Source organism: Amblyomma americanum, chromosome 11 (assembly GCF_052857255.1).
Source record: "Amblyomma americanum isolate KBUSLIRL-KWMA chromosome 11, ASM5285725v1, whole genome shotgun sequence".
NCBI classification, from domain to species: Eukaryota; Metazoa; Arthropoda; class Arachnida; order Ixodida; family Ixodidae; genus Amblyomma; species Amblyomma americanum.
In genome coordinates this window covers 50,506,623-50,534,585 of record NC_135507.1, presented here as the reverse complement: position 1 = coordinate 50,534,585, position 27,963 = coordinate 50,506,623, and the positions used below count along the sequence as shown (strand labels likewise).

The 27,963-nt window shown below is 45.9% G+C and overlaps 1 protein-coding gene across 1 annotated transcript; it reads right to left on the bottom strand.

Moving 5' to 3' along the window:
- Positions 1-229: 229 nt before the first annotated feature.
- Positions 230-27,963, bottom strand: LOC144109602 (uncharacterized). Its single transcript, XM_077642419.1, has 9 exons — positions 27,259-27,963; positions 26,579-26,656; positions 25,127-25,267; positions 20,858-21,106; positions 16,755-16,921; positions 9,830-10,154; positions 2,697-3,035; positions 1,797-2,018; positions 230-647 (listed from the first exon to the last, which is right to left on the bottom strand). Exons 1-9 carry the CDS (start codon positions 27,961-27,963, stop codon positions 462-464), a joined length of 2,412 nt encoding a protein of 803 aa, XP_077498545.1. The 3' UTR covers positions 230-461.

Sequence of the window (27,963 nt, the reverse complement as noted above, 5' to 3'; positions counted from 1 at the left end):
ACCAATTAGGCATATGCGCAGCTTCTCTCCGTACGCAGGCATGGGCGGACCTAATTCGAATTTGGTTTAACACCACACCAGTCGATTAAGAGAATGCAAGTCTACAGCAGCTCATATTATATAGCTGTGCAATATATTTTTTTTTAGTTCTGTGACGCCGAACTATGCAATCGTGCACCCCTCGTGTATTTATCGTACACGTCGTGTGCCTGCAGCTAGGTGTGCGATCACGTAAACGTCCGACAATGTAGGCGTACGATAGTGGAGGCTTGCCTTTGCTTTGGTATGTGATCACGTTGACGTATGCAGCAATATTTGCGCACAGCTGTCTCACACTTATCTCACCCTGACGAAAAAGAAAAGTAGTAAACGGATAAACCAAAAACTATAAAAATATGCCCGCAGCACGCTTGGCAGTGACGGTGCCATGTCTTTGCGGAGGGCTATAGTCGTCGCAGCTATCAAGAGGGCCCAGTCTCGGCGATCGTCTGGAGCAGAGGCGCCTCCATGTTGGTCTCTGTGCAGCGCCTCTGGGGGTCGTCGTCCAGGAAGACGTCGAACACAGCGACGGGTGCGTCGCCCATTCCCTCTTCGTACGAGCTGCTGATGCGACGCTGAAGCTCTTGGGGCCCCGCCAGTGCTGCCACCTGCATTCGGTCGAAGGTAAATTTCGCCAGAGAAAAAAAAAATACCTGCAATCAGGCTTTTGTGAGCACATTTTGAGCGTGAGTTGTCAGAAAAATTACGTCCTTATTGAATCTCCAAACGCTAAAACTGTATGGTTCACGTCAGCCAGTCTGACAATGTGCTTGCGCATACGCAGTAGGCATGTGGCGCCAGCATGACGGATCACATCTTAATTTTTCTTTTCCAGCTGTACAACTCGTGGAAGAGTTCTTAATAGACTGGACGTGGTGGCTACAGCCTGGCCTCCTAGTTAGGTCACCCTCATGAGATCACACATTGATTTCTTTCTCTGGGAGCATGTCGAAGATCAGGTTTTTCGACACCGAACCGGCCTACCTCGAAGATCTGAAGAAACGTGCTGGAATATGACTGGAAAAAAATTCCCACACACACGCTTTAATCAGCTGTGCATCGCAATTGCGGAAAGCAGCTTGAGCACATCACGTAAAAATTGTGTGTTGCCTAAATAGTACTTTTTCTTTGCGCAGTGCCCGAATGGGGCCGCAGCCAAATGAAGCATTTCAGTATACGATTCGAAAGTTCTTAAGGCCGCTACAGTGGCTCAGTTGTTACGGTGCTCGGCTACTGACCCGAAAGACGCGGGTTCGATTACGGTCGCGGCGGTCGCATTTCGATGGAGGTGAAATGCGAAGGAACCATGTACTGTGCGATTAAAATCAGTTGTTGGGCAAGTTGGCATTTCATGCTTTCATTCACACAGCGCAAAGACGACGTCACAAACTTTCCCGCACTTCTTTATTGCATTGAGGAGAAGCCTAAAATTCAATCACCGATTACGTCGCTATTTCTAATGCTAGTGCAAAAACACTTGGCATGCTTTACCTACGGCCAATATAGATTTGAATCCTTGAATATAGCGGCATTCTGAAAAAGTGGTGCCGTTGCCCTTTGAGCCTACATAGGAAGCCACGTATGCAAGCTTAGGGCAGGAACGGGTTTGTTGCTTAGACGCCGTGACTTTAGAGGATAGGCGGTGTGGAAGCCATTGTGGATGATAAGCTTCACAAAGAGGCATGTTTGTGGCGATGGCGACGACACCAGGTGCTCTTTCTTAGCAGCTAAGAGGAATTTCACTCTGCAAGGCCCACCTCCTGCTCAAGCCCGTGTTGCTTGCTCTGTGTCCGACTGCCAGCGACCACGCGACACTCTTCGTCGGAGTTCCGATCTACCACCAGGAGATCACACACGTCCGGGTAGCTTGTCTTGCCCAGCATAATTTCTCGGCCATTGAACACAGCCGAGAGTCGCTTGATGGGCGCCAGATGTTTCACTTCCGCCGTGTGTTCCAGCTTGAAGATGTCAGCGCCTATCTGAAAATAAAAACAAAACAAAAAAACAGTGGCTATCGTGCGACGAGGCTCACAAAGGAGTATGGTATCGCTCGCTTGAAACCGCCCTAACAGTTTTTTCCCTACTGAGCAGAAAAAATTGGCATTGGCTTAGCTTGGCAAACCCTGGAACTCAGCGAAAAGCAAGGACGCTTGCTAAGCGTCTGAGGCTCGTCCATAGCAGCTCTGCTACACGCTCGCGGCAGCCGTTCTATATATACCCGCACGACCACGTGGCTATATATGACGTGGTATCACATGGTCTTACGACACCCCCATCGGATGTCATCCCGTGGCTTTACATCACCCCACGGGATGTTCTTAAGGTCAAAGGTCAACCCAAAGGTCACTTAATGTCAAAGGTCAAAGTTCAACTAAATGTCATGGGTCAAGGTCAGGGGTCAAGGGTTCGGCACCATAACTGTACCGCATATGGTCATACATGGCTAACCTGGTTGGGCTGAAGGTAGTTCAAGGTCATTCTCCGGCCTACGCGACGGCTGCTTTACCTAGCGTAGTAAATACACCATTTCAACAGGGACGCCATTAGCATTCAGCCACCCCTCCATTCACACTGTGGTCATGCTCTCTTTGCTGAAGGAAATGATGACCGCCACGCGGACGCTGCGGTTATAGCGACATCTGTGTGCTGCGGCGTACCGAAATGCTGTACGCGAACTTGCGGCGAATTTCTCTGTCCGCAGAAGCGAAGCTGTCCCGAATCTTGCGGAATGCTTTGGCTGCCAGGCTCCGCTCGCCAGCGCACGCAACCACGCCCGGGCGACGCAGCTTGTGCGTAGTCACAATGACGTAGTCCAGGTCCGGGAGCACTTTCGGAAGTCCGTACTTGTCGAGGTAACTCAGCAACGGGGGCACCGTAAGCATAACGCCGAATTTCTCATTTTTAACAGCATCAGTAAAAGCCTTGATATAATCAGGTGTCCTGCCGGAATAACCGGTGCAGATGTCTCCAGGCCAGTTCCAGTCCAGGTTTATGCCCTGCAAATAAAGACGAGTCGAGCGAGTCGTAGTTTTTGTCGTAATCATAGGGCTAAAAAAAGCGGTCCTGACGTAATAACGCCAACATACGTCTCAAGCAGCACAGGTAATTGGACCAATATTGGAAACTAATGGTTTCACACTGGTCCTTTCTAGGACCGGCCTTCACCAATACACTTCCAATATTGTGCGTTTTACCTCTGCTGCTAAGGACCTTACATGGAAATTTTAAAGCACCGATATCAGACACTTCAAAAGGCAAACGCAAGCGTTAGGTTGCCACTTTTGTTCCAGACGTTTCGCAGATCAATCTTTCAAGAAATGCCACACCACATGTTGTGTGCTATGGCACCACTTGTGCTTAGCCCACAGGGGTATCGTTTTATTCCGTTCCTCTTAGCAGTGACATGCAGTTTGCCTCCCGATTAGTAGCGGCAAGGAAGTTGAAACAGCAGGCGAGTACTAGATAGTGTTTTTGAATATACGGTGTTCACTTTGAGCAGCGAAAAAAAAACAGCTGGGGTTCAACGTGGCTTGAACCTCGTTATACGAGCGAAAGCTCAGTTAAGCATGGTCTGAATGGTCTCAAATCAAATGTCAAGGTCAAAGGTCAAGGTCAGGTGCCCACTGTCTCAAATCAAGTGTCAAGGTCAATCAACCAATCAATGCAACGTATTTACCAGGGAAATCTGGCTGGTCACCCTGGGCTAAAAGCTGAGCACAAAGCGTGACAAAGGTCCAGGGGACCATTACATGACAGTAGCGAACAAGTTGCTACTTTAACGCAGCATGAAAGGTACACCAACCAACATAAGACATACACATTACAATCACATTACAGTAAGGAAAAAATAGTAAGAAAGAACACTTTTACAGAAGATATACAGTATCAATATTACACTATAGACATACAGATAAGGCAAAATACAAAAGTGCAAGTTACAATAGTACCTATAGATTAGCAGCTTACACTTTCTTATGCACAAAATGAGTCCTGAGGCTTTTGGGCCAGGCAGGCACCCAATGGTCAAAGCCATATGTTCAAGTGGCCATACTACCATACCCAGTTAAGTTAGGTTTGACCTTGTGATACATTGAAGGTCATTGTCGATGTGGTGCCCCCTTTCTCAAATCAAATGCCAAGATCAGGTGCCCAATGGTCATGCTCATATGATCACGTGGTCACACTACCATAACTTGGGCCATACCACCAGGCAGTAAAGTTCAGTTTGGCCTTGTGAGGCATTGAAGGACATTGTCGATGTGGTGCCCACTTTCTCAAATGAGATGTCAAGATCAGGTGCCCAATGGTCATACGCACATGATCACGTGGTCACACTACCATAACTTGGGCCATACCACCAGGCAGTCAAGTTCGGTTTGACCTTGCGGGGCATTGAAGGTAATTGTCGATGTGGTGTCCACTTTCTCAAATCAAATGTCAAGATGAGGTGCCCAATGGTCATACTCACATGATCACGTGGTCACACGCCATAAATTGGGACATACCACCAGGCAGTCAAGTTCGGTTTGACCTTGTGAGGTATTGAAGGTCATTGTCTCATCCACATCGAAATCGGAAGTTGAAACCCGAGGAGTACGGCTCTCGCTCTAAAACGTTTTCGGTTTCGTACAGACCGCATTTTGCCAATATTAACAGGGTGGTGGCTAATCTCAACTAGAGTTTAAGCAATTGAATGATAACAGCCTGCATCTTTATATTCTTGAAGAGAATAATTTTAATAACTAGACTAGGTATTTTCCGGATAAACATCAATTTCGCTCGAGTCGAAGGGTTTCGCCAACAATACAGCGAAACGCGCGCGAGTCGACAAGGAAAGCCCTTTCGTACTGAGTATATTTACTGAAAATTAAGACTGGTAGAATGACCGCTAAGGCACAAGACAGGAATCTGGCTTCATAGGAATGCCTATGCTGATCGATATCGCCCGTTATAAAGGAAATAAAATAATTAGAACTATCGCTTTGCTGATCTTGAGCCTTTAAGCCATAATTTGCGGATAAGATGGGACAACACTTATGCAACAGACACTATCGAAGCAGCATTTTTTAATTCAGTGCCATTTACAGAAACGTATATTTTCCTCAGTTACCTTTGCGCTGGCTAGCAAATGAATCCAAAACAGGAGTTACCGAACGTGATCAGGCATAACTATGCTTTGTTTGCAGAATTCATAAGCAGAGAAATTTTCATGGCTAACCTTATCTGAAGTTCTACAGGGGTAAACTTACTTCAAAGTGTGAGCATTCAGGAATTTATTAATTTACTTTCACTGCTATATGGTCAGATATGGCATGAAAAAAATCTACAACGGCTTTTTTTTATATCATTTAAAAAGTTTATTTTCGGAGGTTTATTTCTGTATTGAAAGAAATGCTAAATAAATTGATTGATTGAAACTATATCCCATATTTTTCTACAGTAAGGAGTGAACTTTTGTGATAGTTCCCTATAGCCGAAAAATTAGAGATCACTGCGGCTACACGCTTTGGAAGAGGGCGAAAGCGTTGATGCATCCTCGACACTGGTCGCCTTTAAAATATGGCACCATGGTTGCATTCTCGTTCACTTGATTGATTGGTTATCGATTAACTCTGATTATACCCTCGTTTCATTCCGGCAACCATTTCGATTTTTCAAATTTTCTACCATGCCTCGTTCCCGCCCACTCACTATATACCCGTCCATTATCTTTTCATTCTCATTAATTGCCTAATTGCGTCTAATTTATCATTTTTTTCTATATTTTGGTTACGTATCGATCACTTATCACTGGTCACGTGATTGCCCATTTCGAGTTTCAAACTTGGCGCCACGCTTTGGTTCCGTCCACACTTCCGGTTTTTCAAATCTGACACTACGCTGTAGCTCTGCCTACTTCCGGCGTTTTCAAATCTCGCAGCACTTTTGCTCTGAACCCCTCCACTTATTCGACCTCTTTGGCTCTAATTAACTATTCATCCGATTTCGATTTTTTTTGGCAGCATCCTCACATCATCTTCTTTCGATTACACCCACTCGTTTGACGCTACCTCTTCTGAGTTGCCCACATCTGCTGCCGACACATTTTGCGGACACGATCCCCGCCGGCATATACCCCTGTCACACTAGCAAATTTAATGTCATTCGTTTCGAATGGCATTCGCACCTAATGCGATTAATCTGCTGCTGCACGGGAACATTTAATGTCATTAGGTTCGAATGACATTCGCTATCGAATGAATTCACGAAACTCATTCGCATTCGATGTCGAACCGAATGTGTGTACTCTAGACACCATACGCGCAGCAGAAACAACAACGCGAAAAAAGTCGTCTGCGCACTGTCAAAGTTAGAAATTGTATTTATTTAGTTCTGCTAAAAAATGTTAATTTTGGTGCGAACTTCTTCACACTTGTAGCTCTCGGTCCCAGCAGCAGCCAACGGCAGCAGCCGACAATGATCATATTGGGTTGCGTGTTTCTTTCTGGTTGGCGTTACATGTTCGTTTAGCTCGGAAGTACTTAAATATGTCACTGAGCACTTCACCTTTCAGAAGTCATTTCCAAGCTCCACGCGTCGCTGCGCGCCACCGTGTCAGCCATTTTGTTTGTTTACAGTTTTCGGATTTGCGGTTGACTTTGTACTTGGCTTGGCTTTTGATGGCTGAGGTGCCCGCAGAATGGCGAGAAATAATATTTTAAGCCTATAATATTGCCCAGAAATGTTCTCACCCGCTTTTAAAACACTACACAACAATTTGTAACACTTTATGCGCGTTGATGTGCTTGAATTGTACTATTTTTTTTTCACTGATCGTTACTGCCATCGAATGACATTATTTTTTACCGTGTAGCACCGAAAGACACCGAAATGACATTCGAGGCATCGAGTGACATTCGATTGGAATGACATTAAATTTGCTAGTGTGGCAGGGGTAATAGTCTGGTAAAACTTTCGCTTTAATAAAGTGATGAAAAAAGCAGCTTTTCCTCGTCAAAGAACCCCGTTCCAGCCCACAGCGTCGGCCGATCCTGAAGAACCTGCTAGCGTCAGATTGCGGGGAGTGTCGGATGAAGTGGGATAGTCCTCTCCCTGCATTGTCGGGAATAGCACGGTCTCTGCACTGTCACACCACTCCCTGCATAGTTATGCTGGATGATAATCGGCCACCGCCAATGGCTGGAAGGGGGTTTCTTAACGGAGAAAAGCCGCTCTTTTCTCGTCTTGCATTCGACTACGGGCGGCAGATACAATGTCAGTTAAGAGCCAGTTTTTAGGAGAACACCAGGAGGAAGCATAGAGTCCGAGGTTATAATTTAAACGCCACCAGTGGCGCACAACAATAATAATTGGTTTTTGGGGAAAGGAAATGGCGCAGTATCTGTCTCATATATCGGCGGACACCTGAACCGCGCCGTAAGGGAACGGATAAAGGAGGGAATGAAAGAAGAAAGAGGCGCCGTAGTGGAGGGCTCCGGAATAATTTAGACCACCTGGGGATCTTTAACGTGCACTGACATCTCACAGCACACGGACGCCTTAGCGTTTTGCCTCCATAAAAACGCAGCCGCCGCGGTCGGGTTCGAACCCGGGAACTCCGGATCAGTAGCCGAGCGGCCTAACCACTGAGCCACCGCGGCGGGTATGTTTCGCATCACCGAAGTACGAAATGGCACGCCGGTAGTAAATATTTCTTGCCGCATGTCGCAGCCCGGCTCTACTGGGCCAGCAGCCCGTCAGGCTTGACGTCATAGTGGCAGCCCTTTCTGTTTAGCTAGCTGTAAGTGGACACTCAACATCCGCAATGTGAACTCTGGCACTTATGTCATATGCACAGCGTTGGGCCCTGGCACTGTGCCTAAGTCGTCCTTCAGTAAGAATTCAAAGCATCGTTACACCTGCTTATTAAAGTACACTATGGGCCGGCCTAAGCAACATTTTCAAGAACGCAAGAAAAGTAATCAGAAGTGTGGTAATGTGAAGAGTGTTTACAAGTGTTCGCAAGGATTAAACCAGGAGTACGCGATTGTCCCGCAAAGCTGGTTTGGTTTACATGGGTTTAACGTACCAAAGTGACTCAGGCTACGAGAGACGCCGTAGTGAAGGGCTCCAGAAATTTCGACCACCTTGGGCTCTTTAACGTGCTCTGATATCACAGTACACGGGGAACCAGCATTTTACATCCTAACAAATGCGACGCCGTGGCCAGGATCGAACCCGCGTCCTTGGAGCAAGCAACCGAGCACCATAACCACTGAACCACCACGGCGGCTCCAGCAATAACGAAGCTATAAGGAGTCGTACCTACGCAATAAACGTGTACGTACAAATGCGCTCAAGAATTATTACGCAAGCGTCAATTTATCGATTCTCGACCTAGACGATATGCTACAGATTAAAATTTTAGAAGCACTACGCAATGTGCTTCATTTATTGACTTCCGACACGGCTTCACAAGGTACCGATCAACTGAGATCACACTTTAATCAAAGTGCGACAACATGCTAGCAGCTTCTAGTTGCATAGATATTGTGGCAGTGATCAACACGGGCTTGCCAAACACAATTTTGTAAGTCATTTAGTCATAATGTGTAAAATTGATTATACATATTATTTAGATGCCAGTACAAGGCTGCTATTATATGAATAATAGAATACAATCCTCCTATAGATAGCCCGTCCAACTCTTTGCATGTGCACTAAAAGGCAGTAGTACTGAGTCACTCCACTTATTTATTCCAATAACATTGCTCATTTTGGCAAGGAAAGGAAGTGCTCCTGATAGTTTGAGAAATGTAAACGAGAATTTTTGTTGCATGGTAAATCCCGAAACGAGATTGAACGGCAAACGCGAATGCTTTATAAGACAATCTCTAGTCAAGGTAAACAATTTTTACTTATACTTAACGAAGTATCCAAACATTGTGTTATTCAGCGCTAATCAATAGAAATTTCCGCAATATTTTATGCCTTTATGATCGGAGAGAGTGTTTTTAATCTGGATGGAACTGGGGATTTTCCGCGCTAGTTACAGCATCGCTGCAGTAAAGGCAGTTTTCTAGGGTACACCGAAAGAGTGCGGCTATTAAAATTTGTACATTTCAATTTCAACGTCTCCAAACTGTCTATGTCGCGCACGTTTGGAGAGTGAACGACACGTTCGATTCTTGAAGTTCCTGTTCTAGCCTTCTTGCATCGAAAAAATTGACAGTGGCTTAACTTGGCTAACCCTGGAATTCATCGAAAAGCAAGCACGCTTGCTAAGTGTCTGAGGCTCGTCCATGGCAGCTCCGCTACACGCTCGCCACAACCGTTCTACATGTACCCACACTACCACGTGGCTATGACGTGTATCACATGGTCTTACGACACCCCCATCGGATGTCATCACGTGGCTTCACATCACCCCACCGGATGTTCTTAAGGTCAAAGGTCAACCTAAAGGTCACCCAGTGTTAAAGCTCAGAGATCAAAGGTAAACTAAACGCCATGCGTCAAGGGTTCGACACCGTAATTGTATCACATATGGTCAGACATGGCTAACGTGGTTGGCCTCAAGGTCGTTCAAGGTCATCCTCCGGCCTACGCGACGATTGCTTTACCTAGCGTAGTGAAGCTTTTCGCTTCGAAAGAAAACCGCACTATACTGGCAAAGATTTATACACGCAACCTTTACGCGACATTCAGCAGCGATTGGTGTCATTCGGTTCAACTGTTGGAACTTGCAAAGTATGCCCGTAAGGCTGGTCGAAAGCAAACGTAACTATAGCTTGTTGTTGGCGCACGTTACCTGAAAATTGGAGGAACCCCTGAGGGATCTGATGAACTCCCCGAACGGTGAGGCGTCCTTCAAAGTATTCAATATTGGGCGGCTATCTTTCCGCGACCCGCCGATAGTCAGGTAGATGGGAATGGTGCGCTTTCGGAACGGGTCACTAGCAGCTTGGCTGAGCGCGGTCAGAGCTTCGTCGATATGTTTTCCCTCTTCCTTGTAGCGGATATTGCCAGACATATCAACGGTCTTAGCGTAGTACACCAACGCCGCGCAGTAGCGACTCGGGATAGAGGAGATGCTGTATTCGAAACCCTTGCTGTACTGCCGCTGAAAGGTGTACCTGCGATAGAACACGTAGGAGACCACTAAACCAGAGCATACACATAAATTTCGTAGCACAAACAGTTTATTTACTTAAAAAATGGTCTATAGACAGCCTATAGCTTTTATAGCGTCTATTGCCTTCCTATATATATTTATTTTCGTCAATTCATAGTCTATAAACTGGCTATAGACAAAAGTCCACTAAAAGTGTACGGCCATAAATCTATAGATTGTCTATAGACGGTCTACACGATTTGTACTGCCCATATACTGTTCTGTACGGTTTGTCTACAGACAGTCTATACACTTGGTCAAACGTTTAGGGGAATCCCCCAAGGTGGAGTAGATTTGTAAAAGCCGTATGGCAGCGCTTGGGTGGATGTAAATGAGTAATTACTCCCTTATTACAGTTTATACACTTCATAGACAGAAGTCTTGTCCATGGACAGTCTATAAACTGTCTAAAAAAACTTTTCTAAGGGTTGTTCTCCGTAGTCTTCTCTTCTACTTCGTGGTGGCAGTCATCACTGTCGTCATTCCCGGCACCATGACATTAATTGCATCTAATTTTTCTGCGTGCCTGGCAAAGAGCAAAATTGTTCTCGAGATCACGCTTCGAGTCTGGTATTAAGGGCACATAGGCACCCTTGCAATGCAGCAGTCATGTGAAGTATAAGCTCTAATTGTCCGCGCAGTGACAGGATGCTCCACGTGAGCTCCCCGTGGACGAAAGGCAGCCGGGCAAAACACCCTTGTAGCTATAGTGTAGTATAGTGTGCCGTGCGCATGATACAAGGTGAAACAAGGCAACACGCGCACGACTTGTAAATATAGCGCACGTGCGGCTATATTCACATTGACTGGTCGCGTCGTGTAGGGAACTGGGCCTGGACACCAGTGCGCGAGAACATTTACTTTATGTTTAGTGTGCATGTGTGTGCGATTCTGCGTAGTAGGTTGATGTATTTCGCTCACCCATATACTTCCTACTTCTCCTACCCCCTTTTCGCATTCAAATCTTCACCCGTGTCATTTCACCTTCGCCCAGCCGCAGCTCAGGTGTCTAAGATAGCGACAGCAGTTCCCGTGGCTGGAAGCAATGTCTTCCTTCCCTTTTATTTTGCATAAACCGCCAGAAGAGCAAATTTAATTCACGCACACAGAAATGAAACATCAGGAAGCTATTGGCAAACAAAAAATAATGAATAAAACTAATAAAAATACCTATGTCAACCAGAACCACTACCTCTCGGGAAGCTTTTGCAACATAAAAAATAATGAACAAAACCAATAACAATACCTATGTCCAAGCAGAACCACAACCTCGCGGGAAGCTTTTGCCAAACAAAAAATAATGAATAAAACTAATAAAAATACCTATGTCAACCAGAACCACTACCTCTCGGGAAGCTTTTGCAACATAAAAAATAATGAACAAAACCAATAACAATACCTATGTCCAAGCAGAACCACTACCTCGCGGGAAGCTTTTGCCAAACAAAAAACAATGAATAATGCTAATAACAATACCTATGTCAAGCAGAACCACTACCTAGCGGGAAGCTTTGGCCAAACAAAAAATAATAAATAAAACTAATAACATTACTTATGTCCAACCAGAACCACTACCTCGCGGGAAGCTTTTGCTAAACCAAAAACAATGAATAATGCTAATAACAATACCTATGTCAAGCAGAACCACTACCTAGCGGGAAGCTTTGGCCAAACAAAAAATAATGAATAAAACTAATAACACTACCTATGTCCAAGCAGAACCACAACCTCACGGGAAGCTTTTCCCAAACAAAAAATAATGAATAAAACTAATAACAATACATATGTCCAAGCAGAACCACTACCTCGCGGGAAGCTTTTGCAACATAAATAATAATGAACAAAACCAATAACACTACCTATGTCCAAGCAGAACCACAGCCTCACGGGAAGCTTTTCCCAAACAAAAAATAATGAATAAAACTAATAACAATACCTATGTCCAAGCAGAACCACTACCACGCGGGAAGCTTTTGCCAAACAAAAAATAATGAATAAAACTAATAACACTACCTATGTCCAAGCAGAACCACTACCTCGCGGGAAGCTTTTGCCAAAAAAAAATAATGAAGAAAACCAATAACACTACCTATGTCCAAGCAGAACCACTACCTCACGGGAAGCTTTTACCAAACAAAAAATAATGAATAAAACTAATAACAATGCCTATGTCCAAGCAGAACCACTACCTAGCGGGAAGCTTTGGCGAAACAAAAAATAATGAATAAAAATAATAACACTACCTATGTCCAAGCAGAACCACAACCTCACGGGAAGCTTTTCCCAAACAAAAAATAATGAATAAAACTAATAACAATACATATGTCCAAGCAGAACCATTACCTCGCGGGAAGCTTGTGCCAAATAAAAAATAATGAACAAAACTAATAATACTACCTATGTCCAAGCAGAACCACTACCTCTCGGGAAGCTTTTGCAACATAAATAATAATGAACAAAACCAACAACAATACCTATGTCCAAGCAGAACCACAAACTCGCGAAAGCTTTTGGCAAACAAAAAATAATGAATAAAACTAATAACAATACATATGTCCAAGCAGAACCACTACCTCGCGGGAAGCTTGTGCCAAATAAAAAATAATGAACAAAACTAATAATACTACCTATGTCCAAGCAGAACCACTACCTCGCGGGAAGCTTTTGCAACATAAATAATAATGAACAAAACCAACAACAATACCTATGTCCAAGCAGAACCACAAACTCGCGGGAAGCTTTTGGCAAACAAAAAATAATGAATAAAACTAATAACAATACATATGTCCAAGCAGAACCACTACCTCGCGGGAGGCTTGTGCCAAATAAAAAATAATGAACAAAACTAATAATACTACCTATGTCCAAGCAGAACCACTACCTCGCGGGAAGCTTTTGCCAAACAAAAAATAATGAATAAAACTAATAACACTACCTATGTCCAAGCAGAACCACTACCTCGCGGGAAGCTTTTGCGAAACAAAAAATAATTAATAAAACTAATAACAATACCTATGTCCAAGCAGAACCAGTACCTCAAGAAGGAGTTCGATGTTCCTGTGGTAAACGTTGCGTGTTTGAATCAGATTACAGGAGGACCAAATTCTTATTCAAATAGCCGTGTTATGTTTGGCAGTTTATTCAGGGTTTCCAAGTTACCTGCTCTGATTGCCGGGTAAGTTGACAAATCAGTCACATTGGTCGTAAGCGTTAAGCGCCTGTCAGACGGGCACCGCATATGCATTTAAAAATTTGGAGGACTCCTATACACGCTGCGCTTATGAGTCGACACGATAGCGTGCGCCCTCTGGTGCGTCATCTGATGCTGAAGCCACTCTTTAGGTTCTTTGACTCGTCATCTGCTCTCCATTCTGAGCAATTTGGCATCTTTGAATGCATTTTCATTTTTCAATTGTTTCAATAAATCAATTGATCAATTACACACTCTATAACTTTTCTTAGCATCACCAAGCACTCTGGCTTTTCATTCTGAGCATTTTGACACTTTTGAACCCTTTTTTTCCATTTTTTTATTTTTAATCATTTCATTATTAAAATGATTTCATTAACTCATCGTGGCCTACAATACGGCAATCAATCAATGGGACAACAAATTACCATGATACGATTCTTGTTTACGCCGCCCCCGATTATTTCCGACACGCGGTGCCGGCTATTACTATACGCCAACGGGCTTTCGATCGGACGAGCTGTATACGCTATCGCGTAATCAATCACGTCCTGTTGCTCGAAAGCACACGACACACAACTACACGGCACAATACACGGCTTTTCCCGCAAAGGCCCTAGGAAGTGGTTTGTGGTTTATGGGTGTTTAACGTCCCAAAGCGACTCAGGCAATGAGAGACGCCGTAGTGAAGGGCTCCGGAAATTTCGACCACCTGGGGTTCTTTAACGTGCACTGACATCGCACACTACACGGGCCTCTATAAATTCAACTTCACCGAAACTCGACCGCCGCGGCCGGGATCGAACCCGCGTCTTTTGGATCGGCAGTTTTTATCCGTATAACTCCTCCGTATAACTTCGATTAGCCGTGGTTAATTACTGTGCACTTACATCCCACAGTGCACGCAAGTCGTGGGTTCGAACCCGCCCGCTACGGTAGCACTTCGATGGAGGAAAAATGTGAATGGTCCTTGTACTGTTCCTTGTTAGTGCTCGTTAAAAATCCCAGGTGGTCCAAATTATCCGGAGCCCTCTACTACAGCGTCCCTCATAGACTGAGCCGCTTTGGGACGTCCATCCTATAAAGCCAAACCAAATGTGCGATAATCATTTTTGCTGACCCATACAAACCTATATATACTTTTCAGTAGATACAGCGCAGCCACCTGACTCCAAGCAGGGGTGAGGACAAAATGACGGGAAAATAGCAGAATGAGCAAACACATCATGCATGAACAGTAGAAAGATCACACACGCCAGGTACTCAGGCTGTCAATGAACATTTCCATATTCGGGCTGTTCACAACACAACCTGGCAATTTATTATAATCGCTAATCTTTTTGGCTAAAAAATGAGAATTTAAATGCGTTACGGTGTGCTCGATATTCTTTATTCACTTTTTCATATTGTAACGTGTACCTGCGCGGGAAACAGGAGTAATGGGCTCATAATAATTTATTTTGACAAGATTATTATATATTAAATGCGAACATCTCAGCCGGGGCCTTGCGCGTCTCGTCTGCAGCGATTCTAAGCCAAGAAAGTTAATGACTGACGTTACGCTGTCTGTTCTTTTATACCCATTGCGAATAAATCAATCTGCGGATTTTTGAACTCTTTAAAGCTTTGCGACGTTTTTTTTTTGCAGTGAATGGGTCCCATAAACAGGAGGCATACTCAAGACGGTATTACACGCAGCTTCAAGCAGTATGCCTCAGTGAAATTCTCCAGGTGGAATCAACATAAAAATGAAAATAACAGGAACGTGAGTGCTGTTTCTTCTACACAGGTGTGATAAAGATACTGTACTCTGACAGCTGCCTCGCTAAGCTTCCACTCACACCGTACGGCGCTTTTGATTTGCCTTTGAGGTTAAAGAAACAGAGAGAACTCTGCGGAAAACAGGGATGCTGACGAAATCAGCACTGGGAACATACAGGATCTTTAAGCAAGAAATTGTCAAAGAAAATATCTATGATAATTGTAGGGGAAGCTCTTTGTGGTTTGAGGCCAGGACGGGAGTTTTGCGGACTAAGACGTATAGAGTCAGGTACCACGAGATAGACACGTTGGGCATTGCGTGCGGAGAGGAGGAGGAAACGGCTGAACACTTGATACTTTTCTGTAAAGGGCTTCACCCTACAGTGGAAAGCAGCGGGGATGATTTATCCAAGGCATTGGGGTTTAAGGAGTGAGGGGAAAGTAGATTTTAAGCGGGTAGAAATAACCAAGAGAAGGCTATCTGATTGGTGGCTAAAATCAAGAGAAGAGTAAAATTTCATGGCATGGCTAGGTGGCTTGAGCCACCGCCCGATTGAAAGGGTTCAGCCGTATCCATCCATCCATCCGTCCGTCCATCCATCCATCCATCCATCCATCCATCCATCCATCCATCCATCCATCCATCCATCCATCCATCCGTCCGTCCGTCCGTCCGTCCGTCCGTCCGTCCGTCCATCCATCCATCCATCCATCCATCCATCCATCCATCCATCCGTCCGTCCGTCCGTCCATCCGTCCGTCCGTCCGTCCGTCCGTCCATCCATCCATCCATCCATCCGTCCGTCCGTCCGTCCGTCCGTCCGTCCGTCCGTCCATCCATCCATCCATCCATCCATCCATCCATCCATCCATCCATCCATCAATCCATCAATCCATCCATCCATCCATCCTTCCATCCATCCATCAATCCATCAATCCATCCATCCATCCATCCATCCATCCATCCATCCATCCATCCATCCATCCATCCATCCATCCATCCATCCATCCATCCATCCATCCATCCATGTGTTCTCAGCTTACGGTCACTGAGTGCCATCCCCCCGCCTGGACAGGTGCTCATCTCTCACCATTTTTTGTCCGGACTGCAAAGGACTGGAATGACTTGCCCAACGCCGTCGTGCTTCACTCCGGACCGTCGTAATTCAAATCATCCATCGAATCAACAATGTGTCCTGAACTCCACTCCCTTACGTAATACCCCTTTAATGTGGTCTTGGAGGTTGTAATAAATAAAAGAAATTAAATCACCTGTGGTGCTTGGGCAATATAGCACGTGTGCTGTGCAATGTCAGTGGACATGAAACAAGCTCTCGTCACGCGCATAGCTACCACACTACGCATGCACACACTGCCACCTTTTCAGCCTACAGTCGCTGGTGTGTTCTGTGTCCTTTGCCGTAATCCGTTTTCTCCTTCGAAGTTTCAACCTCCTTTGCTATCGTCGAAAGTGCGCCGCGGCACTTTAAGTTCAACGCGACTTTCGTTCTTAGTTGGTCGCAATTGTGCACACCAGACTTAATCATCAGCCACAAGGATTGCGCACAATCAACGTGATGAGAGGCCAATTAGCCACGCTTGTCCACTCACTTGACATTTACAACGCAGAAGACTCTCCTGTTGACCGGTTTAAGCGTTGTGGACGCTTTCCATTGGCGCACGGGCGGCTTCGGCAAGGTTGCTTCGTTCAAGGTATCAGGGTAAGTGTCGCAATCCTGTGGAGGAGGATCCAGCTCCGACGGGTCGTAAGCGGCTTCCTGTAGCGCGAACATTGATGTGCCATCAATATACAGACGCAACGTCCCAGATGTGCCAACTATTTTAGTCCAGTAGTTTAGGGTGCTATGGATTACCGTACATGTGACAAAGAATGCGAAAACAAAGACCGCGTTGTGGTGGCTCGGTAAGCAACGCTGTCTAATAAAACCGTGGTCTTTGCGTATCGCAATCGAGATAAACGAATCATGTCACTGGCGATCGCTTTGATGCCGACCCGAGTTTGGTTGCCCGGAATATTTTATTCAATGAAGCCCTTAAACTTTGACGTTTTTGCATGGGCTAACAAACTAAGCCGAGCTCCATTGAACAGTTATATTCCTCCCTTCGCAAGCGGGATGGACTTTTGCACGTTTCTGGTGACGCATAGGAATGGTGTCGTAGTGCAACCTGACCTCAAATAATTCTATTCCTGCCGTCTTGAAACTAATACATCACACACGGGGGAAAACTGCAGGTAGTACATAAGGGCACGAAACGCTTGGAGATGCCATCATCTCAAGTCTGGAATATTTGCCACTTAATTCTATTAAAATTCTGGCTCTGTTTGAGGTTTAGTTCTATATATATATATATATATATATATATATATATATATATATATATATATATATATAAGAGCACCGGACGCGATATTCCGAGGTCGTGGGTTCGGATCCCACCGGCGGCATGGTTGTTTATTCTGCTGCTTTATAAGTAGTTTTCTTCAAAAATCAAAGCTTAATTGAAGTATTTTTCTCCCACTAATCCGCACTATTAATTATAAAAAAAAACTTTCGCAATGCACCTTGGTTTCGGTGACAGTTGGCTTCCTTCATGTATTTGTCAAACGAGCCCCTCATTTCCCTTAACGTGTCTGCTAATAGCTTAACGGAGGTCTCGGTTCTCGCAGTCTTGATGCCATAGGTAGCATAAGAGGGCTCTAGCACAGTGTCCGCCCTCGCCGTTAGATGACGTTCCCTGTCACACTCGCGGTAATACAGGACGTGCTACGTCCGCCGCTATGGGCGAGGGTGGCGCTGGTGAACACTCTCAAGGTTCGCTTACACGCAGTAAACATGAATACCCACGAGAGCAGCAGATTGGACAGCCGTCGCCGTAGCTCAGTTCGTAAAAGCACCGGACGCGATATTCGGAGGTCGTTGGTTCGGATCGCACCGGCGGCATGGTTGTTTTTTTCTGCTGCTTTATAAGTAGTTTTCTTTAAAAATCAAAACTTAATTGAAGTATTTTTCTCCCACTAATCCGCACTATTAATTATAAAAAAAACATTCCCCAATGCACCTTGGTTTCGGTGACTGTTGGCTTCCTTCAGGTATATATATATATATATATATATATATATATATATATATATATATATATATATATATATATATATATATATATATATATATATATATATATATATATATATATATATATATAAAGGAGACAAGGGAAGTGAAATGAGAGGCTCGTTTGACAAACATACGAAGGTAGCCAACAGCCACCGAAACCAAGATGCATAGAGGAATTTTTCATTTTTTAAAATTTGTGGCGCTGAGCAATGGGACAATAATAATTTGATTCATGTCAGTGAAATAGGAATAATTATAAAGCAGAAGAAAATACAACTATGCCGCCGGTGCATTATATATATATATATATATATATATATATATATATATATATATATATATATATCAAAGCATCCGTGCATGCTCCTTAAATACCTGTACTAAGACATATGTCCAGCTAATCATATCTAATGAAAACGTAATAAAAGCGCGTGACGTAGTAAGTGACGAGGCTTACAGACTTTCGAAGTTTACGCTTGCTCGCCGCAAGTTAAAATACCATACAAAATTAGCGCTGGGGCACGCAGAAGGGAATAATCAAGACGCAATGCGGCGTTAAAGGCATGCACATAAACACGTGGCCAGTCATTTCGTCATCTGATAAAAAATGACATTAAACATAAAAAGGTACACGGGCATAGGTGATACAGGACACAAGTATTCTACGAATTGACACGTGTTGTGCTCGAGCCATGCACCTTCGAGATGGGAATAAAGGAGCAAAGGAGAAAGACGAGCTTGTTCAACCATGCTAAACAGTACTGCATGGATAGCGCAAGAAATCGGGCACAAAAAAACGGCAATCATCAACACGTGCTGCGTTCGCTGCGTCACTATACAATATAATCGTGTGATTTTGGATCGCACCGGTCGTCGTAAAAATGCTCTGCGTTAAATGCCTGAGCATCAGAAGCCATGAGGACGATCACGTAAACTTCCGTGAACAGAATTTTCGCCACTTTGAGAGAAAAGATATTTCCCCTGGGTTTTCATTCAAACCAGAGTTTAGCGCTTTGAATTTGCAAATTAGGAAGGATTCTCGAACCTCTCTGTTATTGAGATTTGAAGCCAGATTCAGGTATTGTGGTTGTGATGTTTTCAAACGAGTTTCCGGAAGTCGCGACATGTCTTGAGAGCGGAAGATTAGGAAGGGTATTGGCATGTGATCGGTGGTTATTGAATGCCAACCTGAAGGGTAGTTCAGTCTGTCCGATGTACTGTAGCTTACACACACCGCATTCGAGCAGATAGAAAACATAGCTGCTGTTGCAAGTGAAATTTCCTTTTATTTTACAGTAAATGTCTGACCCAGTACTTCTTGCCAATGCGGTAGTGGTCACATGAGTGCATACCTTACAACGCGGTTTTTTGCAAGGGCGGCAGACAGTTGGAGAGGGGTTAGTTGTGTTTGATGAGGTTAGCATGTCGCGCAGGTTCCGTGACCTACGGTATGCTACGCTGGGTGGCTGTGGAAAGATTCGCGTCGGGCGGCTGCTCTGCATAAGAATATTACGATGTTTCCTGAGGATGCCGTTAACACTGGGCATTGACGCACAATGGGTTAGCACTAAAGTGGTGTTTGATGGTCGTTCCGCGTGTTTATCTGAACGAAGGATTTCCTTGCGTTCCATTGCATCTGCGCGTTTTATTTCGTCGTCAAAAATTTGTGGTGGGTACATTTGTCTTGTAACAGCATTTCGCAGATTTCTGCAGTTGTCAGCAAAGTCGGAATCGTCTGAGAAAATATTTTTAAAGCGAAGTGTTTGGCTGTATGGGATACTAGTCTTGCAGTGCCTCGCACGGCTACATTGGAAATGAAGGTATTGATGGCTGTCGGTCGGTTTCTATAAAGCTTAGTTGTGAGTATGGTGCTATACAAATCCACTGCTACGTCCAATAAAAATTTATGGTTGACATCGAGTATGACTCCGTAAATGAAATTGAAGGGTGAACGTTATTAAATGCTGCTATGAAATTAAATGCTGCTATGGTGCTACGCTCTCACTTGTTCTCATCGTCTGCGGTTCCGGCTCAGCACGACTAGGTTTTTATAGCCTCGGGAACCGTTGCAGCAGCCAGCACTACAAATCGACCAATCAGGAAACGCCGGTGGTCGCCGTTTGAATTGGACGAATGGACGAGAGGGCTCAGCCGTTCAGTTTGCTGCCGGAAAGGGGATGCCGGCGAAGCGTCGGTCGGTTCAGTCTCGAGCCGGTGCTTGCAAAGGGAGGGGGGGGGGGGGGGGGGGGGGGGGGTACGTCGAATCCGCCGGGGCGAATCGGATGAGTAATGCTGCAAGCCGCGACATGTCCGAGAGACCGGGTTTTTGCTCGATGCTTGGCGCACGGCACTAGCCTCCATAGATGCCAGCGGAATGCTCTCACGGACACAGCTCTGCAGTCCGGCAGTGCCTATAATCGGACGTTCTTTACGCCGCATCCTGCTATTTACTTCATGACTCACGTCAGCAAGAGACGAAATCAAAGCGGAATTAAACTGTTCGAAATACAGCCCCAGCGTGGATTCATTCCCGCCTGAAGCAAACGCTTGCAAAGGAAAGCACTCGTCCCTTCGTACCGGAGCGATCGTCGGCTCTCGTGGCTTGCGAGGCGTCACAGCGTCCCACGGGTTGCTCTCCTCCGACGCGTTGCTGTCGGGCCCCGCGTGTGGGGAGATGCGTCCCTTGTAGCCCATCAGAATGAATACGAGGGGCAGCACCACCACGATGGAGAACACGATGCCGCCCAGCCACACGTTGGAGCAGGTGCACCACCACCACCAGCCCTCGGCCTCTTCCACGTCAGAGCCGCCGTCTTCCTGCACAAGCTGCAACACAAGCAGTGTTAATATGACAAAAGATGTCATTAGGATGTTTGTCTGGGAGAAAAAAAAAGATTATTTTGGACTAAGCATTTAGCGCTCCTACTGCTTATTGGCGCATAAAACTATATTTCGCGGCATAATTAACCCGGTTAAAAAATAATTTAAGTTTTTTACCAGCGATAAAGGATTTCTTGCAGGGCTTTTGGGATGAGAACAGGTTAACTTTAGGCTTAATTACGTAGTATCGTCTCGAAGCCCCAGTACTGCGTTTGCCGAAAGTGAGTCACTCCTTGCGGTGGAGCGACTCTCTTTGGTGAGACCAGCCATGCAACGCTCGAAAAAATTTGGCACAAAAGATAGGATGTCTGTTGTTATCGCAAACCGTTAGATTGATATTGGCTTGTAGTACATAATCTTTGCTGCTTTTTGAATTATGATACCTAGCGGAAAATTTACGAGAAGCGCCAAGTAATAAAATGGCGGGATACAAATATAGAAAACACCTAGGTAGGAGAATATATAACTTATATTATTGCCGGTTTGAATTGAGAGTTGTAGGGTGAGACGTCGATAAGCCGCACAAGAATTGATTCTACGCAAAACAGGCCTAGAAGATTTCTTGAATCGCACTTTTCACATTCTATTGATCGCACTGAGCAGCATGCAGCGCAAGCGCTTGCGTTCTTTGATTGACATTCGTTATTGCCGCTTGACAATCTGATCGTTCTGCTTATATGAGTAGCCTCGCACGAACCCCGTCTGGTGCAAGCTCTGGCTTCATTCCTGCTCCTCTTTTTCACTTAACGCTCGCTTTCTAAACGTTTCACATTATTGAGCTGGTGTAATTCTTGCAGAAGCGCTGCACACATTTATTATCTTTTCGTATTGCGATTTCATATGCTTTTTATGAAGAAAGAGAGCAAACTACGCGGGACACTCAAAGGAAGCCACCACGCGCGCTGACAAACAGCTCATTATTTGATGAAAATGTGGAGGAGTGTTGTGTTGGGTTTAATGGCGCATAAGCAACTAAGGCTATCATGCGCCGAGCTCAAGCTATAAAAAATTCGGAGGAATACATGCAGAGAAGCCAACGTTGACAATGGATATAGCGATCGCGTGGCGACAAATTTAAACGCCTGGCATAAAAATCACGGAATTACGAAGGTTACGGAATTCTTTATCTGACAGGGTCGCTGAAGGCTGACGTATCAGTTAGCATATTTTTTTTTAATAAAAAGGCTTCCACTTTCTCAGGGGTTACCTGTTCCTGATGAAGAAACAGAATAGTAGTGCTCAGGAAATGTGTCATGCACATTTTCGGCAGTGCTCTAAATGCTGTGAAGAGAGGCACCGTCGTGTAAATTTGCACGCTCAAAATGCCGCACGTTCACAAAACAGCCAAGTTGCCCGTTGTATAAATTACCGCATGATAAAGGCACTCTGTAAACAACGCACTTTCTATTTACGATGAGAGACGAGACGTGGTTTGTTGTGCTGCCCTCCCGTTTATGTGGCCACCGACCGCTAAAGTTCTGACGAGCTCGGAGCAAAATGCAGCGAGCTTTAATGGAGCCCAAAAAACAACCGTAACGTCGAATTTCTCAGCCAAGCTCTCAAACCACGGGAAAGCCTGTGGACAGAGTGCATGAAAGCCTGCCTACGGTACTGACTACCTTCCTGACCCCGTCTGTTGGCCTCTGACAGCCTACCAGAGGACTTAGCCACCTGCGCTGAAAGCGATGTGTTCAGAGAAACCAGTCTTTTGTTTTTTTTTACATTTGTAACCTCCTATACGCTTAATATTCTGCAGTGAGGCGGTGGCAGGCACTAGAAGTCAGTCTTAATTCACGAAACCACCATGCCGTTTTTAATCAATTTGGGATGGCTTGACTCGTAGCCTTGAAGCAGCTTAACAGTGCGATGGTGAAACAGCCAGCAAAGGTAGTGCGACATTGCCCCCGAGACATGGCAAGGAAACGCAGTTCATTGTCAATATGAATCTCTGTTGGGAATTTTAAACCATGAGCGCACTACTTAAAACCTTGAGGACCGCCGCGATATTATTCGTAGGGTTACAACACTCCGCCAAGATCAGATAATTGTGCACGTTCCTGAAAGCCCTCAGCAATAAATAGTCCTCCACGGCATCGTGCAACCTTCCTATCGATACCACTCAAGGAGATATTAGTGAGCAAAGATGGAACCCTCGACCTAATACACACTCCAGCTTTATGTGCAAAGGAACGAAGTTACACCCGAAGATCCTGGATTTTGGGTAACAAGGGAAATTTCTGAAAACGGTACAACAGACACACCACATATGCTCATGAAGGCAAATGGTTGTTGCTGGGTATTTGGAACCACTACTTTACCCTCAAAGTGACAGAAAACTTTTTGTTCTCAAATGAATTTTTTTTTTTGATGTGATGATGAATGAAAATTCTGGAAGGTGCAGTTTTGTTGATTGATGCTGAAGATAAGTTTACGTGGTTGCCACATGAAAAACATCATGGTAATAGTCAAGAGAGTGTGCACCAAAGATGTTAATGATCCGACTGCCTTAATAAGCAGATGTTTGGTTTCCATTTAAACATTTTGCCCAGCCTTGTCTTTTTCTTGAAGCAGATGGTAACGGGTGTAACGGTCCTTTCTTAGTACAGAAACGGGAGTGTGTACATTCGGCCGAGGGTTGCACGCGTGCTCAGCAATATCTTTAGTGATATCGATGGGAAGGTGGCATGGTGATCAGGAGGATTGTTTCTAAAGCCGTTCACATGCACTGACGATTATCTGATATTGGTGGTAGGTTCTAACCGCTTATATAAGTTTGCGGCTATCCAAAATTTCGAGGGAGTGCTCCCGTGGTTTAAAACTCACGATAGGCGTCCCTGCAGGCAATAAGCAGCGTTTTGTTGACGTGGCACTATTGGCTACGTCTGACCATCTTTGCTGGTTGCATCGCCTAGCAAAGTCTTGTCTGGTCTTTGAGTCAAGCCATTCCAAACCGATTAAAGACGACAAAGTGGTTTTGTGCTCTAAGACTGCCACTTTCCTAATGTCTGCTATGATGGTTTATGGTTTATGGAGGTTTAATGTCCCAAAGCGACTCCGGCTATGAGGGACGCCGTGTGAAGGTCTCCGGAAATTTAGGCCACCTGGGGTTCTTTAACGTGCACTGACATCGCACAGTACACGGGTCTCTAGAATGTCGCCTCCATCGAAATTATAGAGGACCGCGTACTGTGCGACGTCAGCGCACGTTTCTTCTACGGCCGCAGGTACCGCCGTAAAACTCTCTCTCCGGCATGACCACGAAGACCGCGCCAATGACACGGATCACGTGACTGTCTAGTCAACGGATTTGAAAGCAGCTCTTCGATAGATGTCACACTCATTCGAGAGTCTGCCATGCGACTATGGCACAGGCACTGAGGAAATAAATCCAACACTAGCGGTCTGTCTGAGTGCTTGATATTCGTCGCAAAATCCAACCAAGTTGCTCCAAACCTCAAAACTGCCTAGCTTCATCCCTACAGGTATCACGGCTTCGGCGATCACTGCATGCGAAGGAATTGCAAGGAGTGGTTCTACGATGAGTATGAGGAGAGGAGGGCCAGGTGGCATCACCATTGCAGGTACATTTTGTCCGGGAGGACTGCCGACCGTTTGTGCTTTAACATCGCTGACAGCCAGGGAACAGCCCTATATGTCTAATGACCGACATATGATACCACGACGGTTCCACAGAACAGGATGGTAACAACGCTGTATTTATTCACCGTGTATTTTCCAAGCTTCCTCACTCGTTGTCTCAGCAGGAGTTGACTTTCAAAAGGGCGTTCAGGAACTACATTGCGCACCAACTCCTCAAGTTCCCGGATGTCCGTAGCGCAGAGATGGTTTGCAAGAAGATTTGAAAAGGTTCGAAGGGCGAAAGTGCCATCGAGTACCATCCCACTCAAAAAGGCCTTTGAGAGTTCCTGATAGACATGCCGATTAAGGACGGTAATTAACCCTTACCGTCTCGCTCTCCAGGTCCCTCGTATGCACGCTGAGCGGTGTGTCGTAGGGATGCTCGCAGGAGGACAGGGAGCCGCTATGCTGCTGGCCACGCGCCTCTTGAGCCGCCTGCCGCTTTCTCTCTGCCTGCGAGTCGCAGACCTGTCAGTTGATTTCAACGTAGAAGGGCGCGCCTGTGTCACTTTTGACTTTAAGGGGTGAGTGGAAACGGAGGAGGGTTGGAGCTCGGCGGTGCATGTGTATAGATTCATGAAAAGCTAAATAAGTCGATCCAAGTCGATAGGTGTTCAAGTGTAGGAAGCAGCGCAAAAGACAACGGCATGACACGATAGCACAGGTGGTTAACTAACAACTGAGGTTTATTGTCGGACAATAATGGTTTAAGGTCACAAAAAAAAAGAAACAAAACTGCCAGTCGGGCTACTATCAGCTGATAAAGAGCATGAAGGGCAACTTTAACGTGTCAGATGGCGTATGAAAACGAAGTTCGAAATTGTGAGTGAATAGGGAACTGACATTCACAGCTAAAAAGAGAGAGAGAAACAAGAAACAATGGTACATCTTGTTGTACAGTAAGGGTGACGGAAGGGAATGAAAGACCGAAGAGTCAACATGGACGAAGGTGGTCATCCAGGTAAGCAAGTTCCTCCTTGCGCAGTGGGATCGACGGGGTGCTGACAACTAGCCCGCCAAAAAGCCCTATTGTATTCAACAGTGATACCTGATCTCGCGTGGTAGACGGGCTGCCCAAAGTTTTTGTAGCGATAGCTACATTACGGTAGCATTTCGAACCTTCATCGTGGCGGCGCCGTCACCCCATGGCTGCGCCGCCATGCTGCCACGTGGTTGGTCACGTGGTGCGGAGCAGCTGCCGGCGGCGCGGCGCACCGGCGAAACCGAGCTGCCACAGGTGTGCGCATGCGCCGTGTCAAGTGGGACGAAGATGAAGAAGGCACGCCCAGCGAAACGAGGCGGCGAAAGACTGACTTTGCAGTTAACTAAGCAAGTTCCACTCGGCCACCTGTAGCTATCGCGTCACTCCAGGTTTAACCAGAGCTAAACCACCGCCAATTTTTTTTCTTTCCCACTCTACAGCATGTGGCACCCTGAAGTCTTCAGATCGCAGGGCAAATTTTGCGACAAGGAAGCAGCTTTGGTCCACATAGTGTGGATATGCCCGACTATGTACGATAGCTGGCGCACTCTAGAATTCTGGGAGGCTTTGCTCTGCAGCCCAGACCCTAACGTCCAGCAGGACATCATCAGTCAAGCCCTTGCTGCTGCTGTGTCCCAAGGGATTCCGGCCGACGACTAGGGGCGACGGGGGAGATGGACTTCTCTCCTGGTGTTCATTGACAGGTGTTTCATTAAAATTGTATCTCTCTCTCTCTCTCTCGCCGTGAGGTCGCTCTTGGCAGGGCTACTGGAGGACGTAGTTTTCTGGCCACTCACCTTGGAGCCAGTATCGTTGCCCGCATCTCCACCTTCTCCGCCTGGGTGCTCTTCAGGGGGAGCGCTGGGTGCACCGCGCTGCAAATGTATTATGGGAGAAGTGTTTCATCCTGGACTTCGAGAGGATTGCAGCTGCGGTGCATTCGGGATCTTTCCACTCTGTCAGAAGTACACACGAAAACCAGGCTCGCGAAATTTACGATAGGATTAAATCAATCTCCAAGATGGCAGTCTGCGAGGATGCGCAAAGTTTTTGGATATCTGGCCTTAATCTATGGGAATGTGAACTCAGAAAAAAGTTTCTTAGTCAGCCTAATAGTTTGTGGAGCAACAAAGTGATGGTTGTCAGTGATGATAAATATGTAAAAAAATCAATAAGCTATAGTGATACGTAGCAGTGTGTCCAATTGTAGGAGTACTGTAATAATTGAGAAAGTTGCAGAAGACGCGGCAGATCAATATCCAGTACTTTTAATGGGCTTGATATTTTCTTCCGCACCGAGTAAGCGTCCGGTTGTGTGCATAAAACGCCTGAACTACTATGCTGCTACTCTCCCCACGTCCTACGGTAAAGCTGACGCCTGGTACAGCCGACGGCAGAAGCAGCAATGGAGGCAGGCGATTTCGTCCCACAAGTAGACATTATTAAATGCAGCTAGGAATGAGTGCTCGACACATACCAGAATGTTCAGCCATGCACCAATGAGCTGCGGCTGTTGGTTCTGGCCCGCTTCGTCTTCGTCCCTCTCGACCTCGGGTGTGGCAGGGGACGACCTCTTCGATTTCTTCGGTGGCGATTCTGAAGGGCTGCTTTTCTTTCTCGAGTCGAGTCCAGTAGGTTTAGATTTGCCGAGTGAAGGACCCTTCTTGAGGGCCAGCTCTTTTTTGGCACCGACCGTGACTTTGCCGGCGGATTTCGCTGGGCTGCCTGACACAGAGGCTTTCTTGTCTTCTTTTCCGAGGTCTGGTGTTCCGTCGGCAGCCGGTGAAGCAGCACCCCGCGCGTCATGGTATGAGTTAATGCTCTTCTGGCGGTCGCCTCCTTTTTCAAGCTGCCGTTTCGTTTTGGGGCTCAGAAGAGTCTTGTCGGTCTTTTTCGATCCTGGCTTAGCCGGGCTCTGTCGATCACCCCGTTCTTCATCCGCGCCTTCTTCTGAGGTCTTCCTCCAGTTGTTCGATCGATCCGCGCGGCGCGGGGAAGTGGTCTCGTCGTTCTCGCGTCGCGAGTGGTCGGCGCTTCCTGCCTCGCTGTCCGACCGAGACTGTTCCCGTTCACTCTTACGGTCGTAGACCCGCGGCTTGGGAGGACGCTCCGGCGTTAGGACTAGGCGACTTGTGCTGGCGCCGGGATCTTCCTCCCAGCCACTCCTCTCCCTCTTCGTCAT